The 13,325-nt window shown below is 44.1% G+C and overlaps 1 protein-coding gene across 1 annotated transcript in view; it reads right to left on the bottom strand.

The window, feature by feature from the left end:
- Positions 1 to 9,598, bottom strand: part of PRKCE (protein kinase C epsilon) — a 272,059-nt gene extending 262,461 nt beyond the window's left edge. The window contains exon 1 of the mRNA XM_003203888.5: positions 8,487 to 9,598. Within this exon, the coding sequence (XP_003203936.2) occupies positions 8,487 to 8,834 (348 nt within the window). The 5' untranslated portion in view covers positions 8,835 to 9,598. The remainder of the gene's footprint in view (positions 1 to 8,486) is intronic.
- Between the last annotated feature and the right edge of the window lie 3,727 nt (positions 9,599 to 13,325).

Genomic DNA, 13,325 nt, shown 5'->3' with positions numbered 1-13,325 from the left:
CTAAGACAGTTCTAAAATGTGCTATGAAACCCTGGTTCCCCGTAATAAGTTGTCTGACACATACTGATACTGTGAAGAGCTGAAGGATACTCAGTTTGAAACCCAATTTAAGTTTGCCTACCCTAAATGAAGATTAAAGACACAGAGATACCATGTGGGCTGTTCAAACAAGGCAGATATGAAATTTATTTGGTAACACCTGACCATTATTGATGCCGTTTTGCTCCCACATGCAATGAAATTGCCCAGCAGGATATCAAAAACCACTAAAATGATTCTGTTGTCTGTAACAATTAAATCAACTCAAATTAGTTGATACAAAGCAAAAAGGGCTGCCTGCTAAACTGTGATGGAATCAAGCTTTGCCTTTTCTTTATATTATAAAAACAAAAGTCTTCACTTTTTTTTTTTTTTACTTCTGTTTTTCAACAATTTAAGTCCTACAGAATTAAGTGGGGGAAGAGGAGGAAATCCTATTAGAATCATGTAGCATCTCTCTAACGCTGTTTCCAATAAAAGTTAGAACTCCCATTAGATTTAACATGAACATGACAACATGACTAGATTTTTCAGCTGTGCTGTTCAGACGTGAGATTTTGGCTTCTGTAACTTCTATTAAGTCACAGCAATGAAAATTCAAGATTTTTTAATTCATAGAGGTATATAAGCGAGAAGACACTGAAATCAACTTTACTAGCAATTCAAGATACTGTGACTAATGATAAGAATGGACAGCAATTCTGCAGATGCTCTTAAATTCTACTCATTTGCCTTTTGTCTTGTACAATGTGGTATAAAGTACATAACTATCATTAAACTTACTCAATCTCCAAAATTATGTATCAGTTTTACAGTTGCAGTTTCATGCTAATATTGCCAAATATACTTCTAAAATCTTCTGTCTGCCAAATAGGAAAGTGGTCACTTAGAAACACAAGGTTGAAACTTTTGCCAGCCTTCTGTAATGACTGCTTTGCCCCCAGATGGCAGAAACTCCTGTTAACTGCTACAATTTGCATGACTTAAAAGAACGAGCGAGATAGCTCACTTCTTACGATCTTACTCAGTCTAATTCCTTGCAAGAGACAAAAGGGTTAGTTTGCTTCCCCCTCAAAATGGCTGCTTTCCAAGCTGTCTTTACACTTCTGATCTTATTCCACATCCAGATAGTTCCAGCCCCACCTTTCCATGCGTATGGAGGGAAAGTCTCTTCTCTCTGACTACAGATTTCCCATTACTGGCATACTGTGTCATTTCCAAAACCTCTCAGCATGAACTGGATGGAATAGATATCTTTTTTCTGCCTTACAGTCTAGTAAATGGGGTGAGGGAAAGGGGATTACGACAGTATTGGATAAAGCAGGAATGAATTCAACCATACAATTCCAATCAGAAATATTTTCACCTTCATTTTTTTATACAAAGTATTCACATACATCCCTTCAAAGTCTGAAACCCCAATCCCATTTTGTTTAAAGTTTAGTTTAGGGAGTGGAAAGTAATTGCACTTAGAGGCCAAGTCCTACAGTTCCAACTTAAATCCTCACTTCAGCAGTATTTAAAGAATTCTGGATGGGGAGGGCAGAGATTTAGTGTTGATGGCTGAGGAAAGTAGAAACCAGGCTTGCATACATAAGATTTTCAGAAGAATAAATCAGTAAGGGTAAAATGAAAGCAAAGGATGTTGTTAAATGGTATTTATTCTCAGTTTTCCTTGGAACACAGGCCTAAATTCAGGAAATAATTTAAACAGCCTGAATAAAATTCAGTGAGCCCAGTGAACCCACTGAACTTGGTGGTTTACTCACAAGCCATGAAGTTCTGCACAGTGCCTATGGAAATGCTTGGGCTACAGTGATGTGCATTGTCTAAAAACTGGATCAAAAGTTGTATAATCAATGGATATACAAATGGTATATAAATATATCCAGGAGCTTGGCTAATATAATTTATATTGGAGTAATGAGAAAAAGTCACTCACCCTGTCCTGAGCTCACAAGATGAACTCCAACGGAGCAGATCTCCAGAGAGATCCTTCCCCACTGGCAGTCAGCTCTTAAATGGGTCTAGGAGAGGTGCAGCCAGGCTCCACCCCTTCCTGCAGCACAGGTGATTTGCCTTCACCTGTGCTCCCATGGCTGACTCATTGCTCGCCTCAGGTGATCAATCAGAGGTTCAGGCCGTGATTCAGCAGCCCCATACAAAAGGAAAACATAGGAACAGTTGTTATCAGATTTGGACATTTCTAGAAGTCTAGCTTAGAACTAGTAATACCTATAAATTGAATTACGTTACCGGCAACATTATCCTACAGTTTCTACAGAGCTCAGTAGAAGTGTTGTCCTAGTCACTACCAGCATTGTTCTTAGAAGCAGTAAGAGGAACTTCAGTCAGTCATAGGGTCAAATCCTGACCTACAAATATGATGATTCAGTGCTAAGTGAAAACCATGTTTGACTACACTCGCAGGGACTTTAAAACTGACAGTCTGAGCAAAGCAGGCAAAAATAAAAATAAAAATATTAATAATCCAAAACCAACAAAGCAAACAAACAATAACCAATAGGTTAGTGAGCACTGAAAGGTCATCCACTAAATAGTCAATTCGCCTATGCCTGCTCATCATTGTCTCCTATACACACAGCTTTCTGCTGCTGCTTAAGAGGCAGCTGGAGTACTTAGAGCAGCAGCCACTACTGATAATTCTTCTTCAGGTTTCTCTCCATGCCACATCTCTTTCTTTCCGTACATTGCCCTTTCCCTACAGCAGTGGCTGCAGAGGCAGTTTTTTGCCCTCCGTGACTCCTCAGAAGGCTGGGAAGCACTGCAGGTGAGCAGGAGCTGATGGGAGAGAACATTTCTAGCAAGGAGTAGGAGTAGACTTGTGCAGCTGCAGAAAGGGATTGATATGAGGGAGTGGGTGAGCTGCATGATGACTGTACCACATCCACAGCAGTGAAGGAAAAGAGGAGGCTCAGATGGAGACAGGATGAGGGAGAAGGCAAAACACTTGTACTAAGCACTCTCCAACATTCCCCCTCTGCCCTTCACAATTGCCCACCCTCAGAATTGCATGAAGTCCATGTGAAGCCTTACTGGCCGCTGCTCATGCCCCAGCCTCACAGACCTTGCCCAGTGCCAGCCTTGTAATGCAGAAACCTACCCAACAAGACAGCAGTTTCCCTTCCATTTCAACAAATATTCTTCTGATAACAATGCTTTTCAGCAGCTTGTGAACTGTAGTTCAGATGAGATGTAAAGCTTTCACAAACAACATGCAAGGCCTTTCAGCACCACCTGTTCAGCCAGTCAATGAAAATAAAAATGAAAATACACTGCAATCACATGCTGCTATCCCAATGACAACCTTCAACAGAGTTACCCATGCAGTGACCCATGATAAGATGATCATGACCCCACTCTCTGCTCACCAGCTATAAGAGATCACCTACTGACTGAATGAGGTGTCATTTCAGCAACAGAAAAGGCAGAAGGCTACTAAATAAATGAACAAACTACTCCTCTCTGCCCCAAGAAACCCATCCTCTGATAAGCCCCTGAGTAGTTTTCTCAGTTAATTTGGATGAGAAGCAGGAAGGAGACGGATGTACTTCCCAAGTAAACGGACAGCTCACAGGATTAAGGACTCAGATGTGTTTTAATTCTTCCCCTGCTATTCCCTTCTCAATTCCTTATTGCTCTTTCTCTGAAGCGCTGCTAGATTTTCTACTGCATGGAGTACTTGTTCTTCTTATTGCTAGCCATGTCAAAGCCAGGAGCGGATGTCTATAGTCTGCTTGCATCTGCTCATTACATCAATCACACCTTATGAGAGGTAAGCACTATGACAATCAGAGCGGCATTGCCCTAAACTTTACAGACTGCAGTTTGGAGACCCAAGACGCAGTCTTTCCAATTGGAAAACTTCATCAGTAGTATGCTATAAGCATGATAGAAAACCATGTAACTCAGTAGCAAAAGGAGTACGTAAAACAGTGTCCATTTTTCCCCTTCCATCTCCCATAACTCATCATCAAATTGCTGCTGAGATATTGCATTAATTCATAAGAAACTTGCTTTACGCAATGGTGGCACAGCTGCATGACTAACTTCACATTAATAACATGGAAATATGAAAGACTGCTTTTAAAAGTATGTTCAAAAAGATCTTACGAATCAACAATGAAGTAGAAATAAAGGAAGACTAGAAGATATTTAAGGCTAGCGCGGAGAAGCTCACTGAAATCTGTGTTTTAATTTTTCACTGACAGTGTTAGGGATTATTTAAAACAGCAGTGAATTGAACTTGATTAATTAACCTAAATACAGCTGTGAAATTTTCTGAGTGGAAATACAGGCTTTTCTTGCTAAATGTTGTGACGTTCTGGCTGATTAAGTTCTGCTACTCAGCCAGCAAAAGGATTTCTTAGGACAACTCAATAGGGTTTCTCATGTACAGTCAAGCTAATGGCTAAGACCCTTAGATGGAGTCTTTGGCATCGGTCCAGTTACACTGATTTCATCTATGGCCAACTCTGAAAAGTGGACATGAACTCAGAAGCCATACTACCAGTCATCCAAACCCATAAATATTGATCATTCTAATTCACAAAAGTATAATCACAAGGCTGGATTAAAGGTTAAAGGAATCTTCCTTTCTGATTTAAGATCTACAGATAAAAGTGTAGCTACAGTATCAACTCAACTGCACTGCAAACATATACTGTGTTTACATATGCAATATGTAAGAAAAATAAATGAAGAAATATTTTGTTATTACACAAATCACATAACTCAAAAAATACAGGTTTTTTTTTTTCAGTAAGAACTTTCATGTTGTTTATTGTTCTGCATTTTCTATTTATCAAAACGTAATTCCCTCAATAACCTTTTGAAAATGCTTTGTGCCATTCTGTATAACATTTCATTCACTTACAGGAATAAGTCTGCAATTGAAAGCTTGCTTTGAAACTGCAGTGTAGCCAGTGCTTAAAAAAAATAAAATCTGCAACACTGATACTTTGATTATGCTATGGCTGCTTTTCCAGTGGTGCATCAATACAGACATCTCCTTAATTATCACTAACCAAACCAAATATTCTCTTATTGACCCTTCTTTAAAGGAAACGTACATATTTTGTTTAGAAGCATCCATCTAGTAAAATATGAACTAGCATGTTAGGCCACAACTTATTTTTTCTGCATATGTATGCTCAGAAAATATAAATATCATAAATAGACAGAAAATATAAAAATCATTCATGCAACCGCTGAATACTCTGCAGAAAAAAGGAACTGGAATTTTGCACATTTATCTTACCCATTCCAATACAATAGATGCTATCATGATTTCAAGCTTTGTGCTTGTTTATCATTAGTGTTTCCACTGTAACCATGGCACCAGGATATAGCACAGGTTTAACAGTGAGAAAAATACCCAGTATTTTCCTAAAAAACTCATCTGTCACAAAACACACAAGCACATGAACACAATGGCAAAATAAATAAACAAATAAATAAATGAAAAGAGAAAAGAAAAAGAAAAAAAACCAAGGTAGGCAAGCAGGCAAAACAGAGGAATTATTTCTTTTCAGGGAAAAAAAAAAGAACTAAAACATTATTTCTGAGCAAGTCCTTTTTTCATCTTGGACTTCTGACAAGAGTCTAGAAATATGTAACAGCATAAGTCATAACCTTGGGCCTAGTGCAGATAAAACAAATACTGAAATTTTCTTACAGAAATGCATGCAGTGTTATGCAAAATTCAGTGCATTAAAGCAATTAGTATATTGGCAAGAGCTGCTCTCAAAATACGAGCATTTTCTCAGAGCTATTTCAACAGTGACAGTCCAATCCTGCAAGATCTGTTGCATCATTCTGAAGGTAAAAAGGGGCGGGAATGCAATTAATTGCATCAAACAGACTCAGTAGACTCAACAAGTACATGGTACCCATTCCAACTCTTAGGAATCCTAAAAGGGAAACACTCAGTATGGCATAAAAATATTTTATATTCTCCACCAATGTTTATAGCTTGATATTGGTATTTCAAGCATGAAGGAGGAATTTGCTTCTGTGATAGCTGCTTTTAATTTGCTTGCCATAGAGTTGAGGAAGGGTGCTACAAAAACATCTGCCTTGAATGCCAAGAGCTTAATGAAGGAATTAGTCCTATTACTAAACAGAAGAAAAAAAAAAAAAACCCGGAAACATATCAGATCTTAGTCTTACATTGATTTAGGCCATGTGCATTTTCAATGCCCTGTGACAGACATTCAACTAACTCAGTTCAGAGTAGACTTATTTTTTGCAAGTTTTAATACAGACTCCAGACACTGGTGAAGATAACAATAAATCTATGTACATCACTGTACACTCTATTGAGATGTCATAGCCACTGGCTTTATTTAAGTTAGTGAAATCAGATGAACAAACAGTGTAATTCTGTAAAAGCCAATTCTCTGGGGTTCCTTACCTATTAACAGTGCAATAAACACACTCAGCATTACAATAACAAAGACACCTTTTGTAAAATTGGAGATTTTGGAAAAGTAAAGTACAATTCTACGAATGCCTGCACCCTCTAGTTCCAACTGTATTTCAGAGGGGGTGGTGTTCTCTGTGTATTATATGCACTGCACAAGCACAATGAGGACTTACAGCACAAAAATAAAATAAAAAAGAAGTAAATGATGCTTTAGATACCGTATTATACTGAGCTAACCAATTACGATCCAGTGTCACTTACTCAACTCTGTACACAACACACAACAGCAATCCCTCCCTTGTCTCCTCCCACCCAGTGGATGCTGGACAGCAATGAATCCTGGTGCATTAAAATACAGCATTTATCTGATTCAGCTATTTAGTTCCCCCCAGAACGTGTTTACAATGGGCCCGTTAAATTCCACTATTTACCCAGGGAACAGGTTTGGATGTTTGAACTCACCTCAGAAATTAGAGCCAGGATATACCCTCACACGCCAGCCCACCAAAATTCAAACCTGGCATCAGTAACCTGCAAGGTCCTTCCAGATTTGGCAACACACTCAGAACGTGTACCAAGCACAGAAGGAAAATATATTATTATTCCTTCACTAAAAATCCATGATGACATCCTCATTCCATTGGTCTCATTGATGAAATACCCTCTGATTTCAGAAGGACCACAACACAATTATCATTCAATCCAGGTAAAAGACATCTGCAATACTGCTGCATTTGTCTTTTCCTGATTTGGCTTTTTTTTTTTTCTCTGCCTACCACTGAGTTTTATGATCCAAGCTTACTAATGTGTAGCTTTTATACAGCACCAGAATAAGCTAGATCTTAATTATCACAATGTAACATGTAGAAGAAGTGGACAATATTTTGAAGTAGTAAACATAGAAGTTGTAACAGTGAAGTTATTTAGGTCTTAATCAGCATAAATAGAGCCTCCCCATTGTTCTGATGTCTCTTTATACCACTGCATCTAGTAAAGGAGCTTCAAAGGATATGTGAAGCTCAGAGCTGTTAACTCTTGCTATTTTCACTTTGTCCTGGGTTCTTCAATTGCCAACAAAACATCACCCTAACCATAACAAATAAACATGCAAAGATGAGTGTATACACTTCAGATGGATGGCCAGGCAGGGCACATTTAAAATTAGAAGGCAGTTACTATTGTTTTAAACATCTTATCTAAAGAATACGCCATTTAACCATTTAGCTGCAGAAATGTGTATATTCCTGTTTCCTGTGCTTCTTTTTGTTTTATTTTCAGCACTAAATCACAGTACCTGAGGCAGTCAGACCAAGGATTTTGTGGCTTTTTTGTATTCCCACTGAGGCGCGTTTGCCTCTGGGTCTTTGAAATGCAGTAGAAGCTGTTCAACACATTGTGTATACAGGCAGCATCTGCCTGCTTGGGGCCAAAATCCACCAGAATCCTTTTATCAATTTCAGGCATTTGAAGAAGCACTGCATTAGGTCTATGCATAAAGGTCCAGACCATCTAGGGGAAGGAGGAGCACCAGCACTGATGCAGTGAGCTTTCAAGTGACACGATGGCCCTGAAGTGTCTGGTATCAGAGGTCAGACCTGGGTTTTTAAGGCTTGTCATGACCTCATCACTGCTTTGTCACTTCACACCGAAATGAACACAGTCTAAAAGCTGGCTCTGTGTTTTGTCATACTGTATGGATGGATTGCTTGGGGGCTTTGAACAGCAAGATAACTGGACCTGTCTTTATGTAACATAATTTCAGAAGTGGTAATTATACACCTCTTAGAGACGCCGTATTTTTCTTTCTTCCCATACCTACAGATCACAGGCATTAGACAGACAGTAACCACAACTATCTGGGTATAACAAAGTGCGGAAATAATGAAAAGCCTCCTGAGCCATGGCATGCCCTTGGCAACCTAGCTCTGCAATATAGATTTTGCACCCAGAGCAATGCCACCAATACACGCATCTCTGTACGGGCAGCATGGGCACTCACCCAGTCCTCGAAGTGGCGGCTCCCGTTCTGCAGCAGGTCCTCGAACTGTATAGTGCAGTTAGCTACAAAATCGTCGTACCCGATGGGGGCATCGTGGAAAACAGCCATCTCTATCTTCCTGCCGTTGCAAACGTCAGTGACAAATTCATCGTTCCACGCGGGACTGTTGGTCTTTTGCTTGGTGGAGGTCTGCCCAATCCTGGAGTCGTCCACATTGAGGGCTATGTAAGGGTCCAGCAGGAAGGTCTGCGGCCTGGGGCCCACCGCATGCCTCAAGGACCACGCCGTGGGCTTCAGATTCACCGCCTCGCAGATCTTGATCTTCAGCAAGCCATTGAAAACCACCATGGCTGGACGGACGGCAGCACTTTCCCGGGATCAGGCACTGGCACGACGCGCTCGCACAGAGCGGAGGGAGGAGGGCTCGCCAATAAATAGGGGCAGGTCTGGGAGAGGGGGAGCGGGACGCCGTGCGGGTCCCCTCGCGTCGCCGCCGCCGTTACCTTGGATTATTTCGCCTTCGCTCTTGCGACACCCAGTGAATGCATTTATTTTCTCGCCCGTGCTTCTAACGGAAAACAAGGGAGGGGGGCCGCAGGGGAGGGGGAGGCTGCAGGAACCCCCGAAGGCGATCCCGATCCGGGAGGCGCGGACCCCGAGCAAAAGCCTCCTCCCGCACCTACACCATAATCCCGGCCGGGGCTCCTCGAAGGGGGCAGCGCCGCGACCCGAGGCTCCCGCAGCCGCCAGCCCTGCCCGCCGGCGGCACAACAATACCCGCACACGCGAGGCGGAGGCACCGGCCGCCCCACCAGCCCTGCTACTGCGCGCTCCCCGCTCGCCCAGCGGCCGCCCGGGCACCTTCCAGCAGAGGCAGCGGCGGCCGCCGCCCGTCCCGCGCCTCCTCCTCCTCCTCCTCCGCCGCCGAGGCCGAGGAGCCGGCGCGGCGACCCCCGCGCATGGGGCGGGGGGGCGACGGCAGCGGAGCCGAGCGGGCCGCGCGGCTCTCGGCGGGCTCCGGCTGGGCGGCCGCCGCCCTGGCGATGGGCAGAGCCGCCGCCTCCCTCCCGCCGGCCGCCCCCCGCCCGCGTCCCTCCCTCCCGCCCGGCCGCCTCCCTGCCTGCCTCCTGCTCTCCTCCCTCGCTCGCTGCGCGCAGCCCAGCCCGCCTCCCGCCGCCGCTCCGCCGCTCGTGCAGGAAATGCGCAAAAGACGTCAGTGTGCGAGCGAGTGTGTGTGCGTGCGTGTGCGGGGAGCGCGGGCACCGGGAGCAGGAGGGCGTGCGGAAACTTCGGCGGCGGGAGCTGCGTCCGAGCCGCTTTCCTCACCGCTCTCCGGCCCTCCCGGCCGCGTTTCACCGATTCGCGTCGTATTTTATTTCTTATTCTTTATTACTCTTATTATCGCTGTTGTTATTCCCTCCTCCGTCCTCCTCCCGGGATAAGAGTGGCGTGGAAACAAACATCCCCGATCGCCTTCCTCCCGGGCTTTAAATAGTCCCTCGGGTTCTACTCCTGCACTCCCCGGGTCGCCGCACGGCGCTGCCGCACGCCCGCTCCCACCCGGGCGGGAACGGCTCTCCCCTGAGCCCGGATCGCTAGCTCCTCCCCACTACGGCGTCTCCCCTCGGAGCCCTCCAGCCGCGCCCCGGCCCCGCGACGAACAGCGGCTGCGGAGCACCGCCGCCGCCTGACAGCGCCGAACCCCGGGCCGCGCCGCCCCCGTCCGCCGGGCCGCGGCGGCAGAGGCACCGTTACGTCAGCGGGGGCCGGGCCGGAGGAAGAGTTTCCCCGCGGTGTGCGAGCTCCGGGAAGTGCCGTGCGCCGCCGGGGGAAGCGGCCTCCCGCTGCCCGACGGGGAGGAACGCGGCTGTGTCCCGGCCCGGCCACAGTGCTGGGCGCCCCCATCCCCTCTATGCTGCCCCGGCCGCAGCTTGGCCCCGCCGCCCCCGGCGATAAGGGGAAGCGCCACCGGGAGTAATCGTGGCTGTGCTGGAAAGATAATGAAAGGGGAAATAAATCTCCTAAAAGGGAGCGCTTGCTATATTAGCGATCTGATTTTGGTCATCTTTGTTGCCGTGGTGCTGACTGCTGTGTTAAACAATCAGGAAACTTTGTAAGAACTTTTCTCCTCCCCAGAATAATTTTGAGTTGATGATTTCACCTGTTTGGTGTTTGTTTGTTTGTTTACTTTTTTAAATAACGTCATTGGGAAAGGGCTCCTGCACAAGATTTGAAGTGACTTTACCATCAGAAGGAAAATGTCAGGCCAGCTCTTGTGTTCAGGAGGGCAGCTGGGGGAATTAAAGGCAGCAAAAAGGAAGAACCCAACTGCCAGGACACACTCAAGTAAGTCTGTGACAAATGAGCACCGAGGCTTTTCTCTGCACCTGGTATTCTTGATGTGGCAGCAGCGATCTGTGTGTTTCTGCAGGCAGTGGCTCAGAGGCAGGCTCTGTGTGGAGCTGATGAAACAGTTCTGGCATCTGTGTTTCCAGAGTAGTTCCCCGGTAGAAAATGTGGTACTAATGAAGCCTAAGGGTCACGAGAGCATTCACATAGTGAAAGAAAGCCTTTTTTTGTGCCAGTTGCTGCTTCATCTGCTAGTAAAAGTAACATCTCCATGTTCATTATCCTGACAGTCCCCGAGTGCCATCGTTTGATACAAAGCCATGATGAGGCCAATTATAGGAGCCTTCCCTCCCAATTCAGCCTTCCCTGTGCTCCCAGCGGCTGTCATACATCTATCACTCCTTCCTGTAAAGGAGTGTGCTCACAGGCCTACCAGAAATAGAGATCACCCCCTCCTTCCCTCCCAGCCCCATTCACAACCTAGAGTATATCATGCTACATATTCAGCTATGCACTCTCAATTCTAATGTGTGAGGAAGAGCTCTGTAATTAAATCTTTCCTCTGGGTGTGTTTGTATAGCAATGTAAACAATATGCTCAATTTCCTTAAATATGGGAAAATGCAAAAGCTGAACTGATACAGTGTTTAATTTTGACTGATTATTTGTAAGAGACCTGCAACTATGTATAATCTGAATGCCCCAGGTGGGATGTAAGTAAGCACAATCTCCATGGTGAGTTCAATAACCCCATGTGCCTGCAAGGTCACACCTGCATATGACAACAGCCTGAATCAAATCTAGGCTATTAATGCACTATACAGAAAAATATCAATAAATCTCATATTTCACTAATTATATATTTAACCTACTGGAAATACATGAGTACTTAGGCTCTGGCGTCTGGTTTGGCCCATCTAATCTTTTCCATTTTCCATGCACTGAAGCAAGCTAAGGTTTAGTTTCACAAATCTTTTTTAAGGAGATTGCCTGCATGAATAAGCATTTACAAACTGACTTAGCATCAGTCATATCTATACTTACAATGGCTAGGAAAGTGCACATTTCATAAATGTTTTAATTTTTGATATACGAGGGCTGCTCCGAAAGTAACACCTTCTATTTTATTATGTTGGCTTGCATCATCAGAGGTGGCTGTTGGTGGTATGAGGCTGAACCTCTACACCAATATTTCATTGTGTTTTCATGCCATATGACAGATACCAGCAGACATGCCAGTCTGACAATATGGTGACTGACCTGGAAGTGTGGATGGAGCAAGGTGTGAAATTGGATTCCTCCATGAGGAAAAAATGCACTCATCAATGCTTGCTGAACGTTTATGGAGACGAAACAGTGGATGTGAGCACAGTGAGGCAGTGGATGGTGTGTTTCAGCAGAGGTGACAACAGCGGGTCACCTCCACTGGTGCATGTAGGCACCATCACATTCATCGCAGTTCATGGTGGTGACTGTTGAAAAATAGCATTTTGTAGCTGAGAATGTGCTCTATCAAGTAGTGTTCTTGTGCTCTTTGTATCTGTTGTAGTTTCTGTAGAAATAAATAGGAGGCATTACTTTCAGAGTGGCCTACGTACATATAAATTGAACTTTGGGAAAGCTTGCCTGTATCTTTTACATGAAGCTGTTACTAGTTTACCAAAACTCCTAGAACAATATTCTTAAAATCCAGTGAACAGCATTACGATCCTTCCTGCAAATGCCATCAGAAAAATAAACAGAGCAATAGTCTGAAAAATTCTAAGTGACAGAAAATATTCCATCTACATGTGCCATTTTCCACTTGAAAGTTTAAAGTATTTGTTTCTTGATTTTAATTCTGTTGTGGGTTTGAGAGGCTTTGGTTCTTTAAGAACTGAAGGGCAAATGCTATTCCTTCTGTGTATCACAAGGTTAAGGACAAGATACAGCACATGCAAGATTTCTGTTACAGAAATACAATAGAAAGCACTCCACCTATATTTCTGTGTCCTACTGCAAAGGCTACAGCAGATCAGTAAACTGCATACAGTCATCTGCAAAGAACAGCCTTTCAGCACCTGCTTTTACTCCTCCAAATCCGTCTCTGCCTTCTCTGTTTGGTTTCCAGTGGTAGCGACAAGGAGGGAGTGGGCAAGCTGTAGGCAGTTCGTTACCTTGAGTCAGCCCCTGACCTTTCCATGGCCCGTGAATCCTCCGAGCTCTATGGAGAAACAGCACTATCTGGTGGAGGGAGTGTGTAAAGTCCTGTCAGCCACGAGCCGTGCTCATTTATTAGAGCCACAATTGTAACTGCTTCAGTGGTGTTCTTGCCCAAAGTTGATAGTTTTGCCGCGGTTTCCGGAGATTTATTTATTTTTTTCTTTTAACAGTGCGAATGGCAAGTGAGTATATCCAGCTAAGTTTTTATAAAACTGATGCTTTTATCAGTTTCTATACCTGAAGAAATTTTTTACACTCCGGGGAATGTTGGTACGTTTTCTGTTTTTTT

This window comes from Meleagris gallopavo, chromosome 2 (assembly GCF_905368555.1).
Source record: "Meleagris gallopavo chromosome 2, MGAL_WU_HG_1.1, whole genome shotgun sequence".
Taxonomy (NCBI): Eukaryota; Metazoa; Chordata; class Aves; order Galliformes; family Phasianidae; genus Meleagris; species Meleagris gallopavo.
Note: the sequence above shows the minus strand (reverse complement) of the source record. Positions and strands in the feature narration are given on the sequence as shown.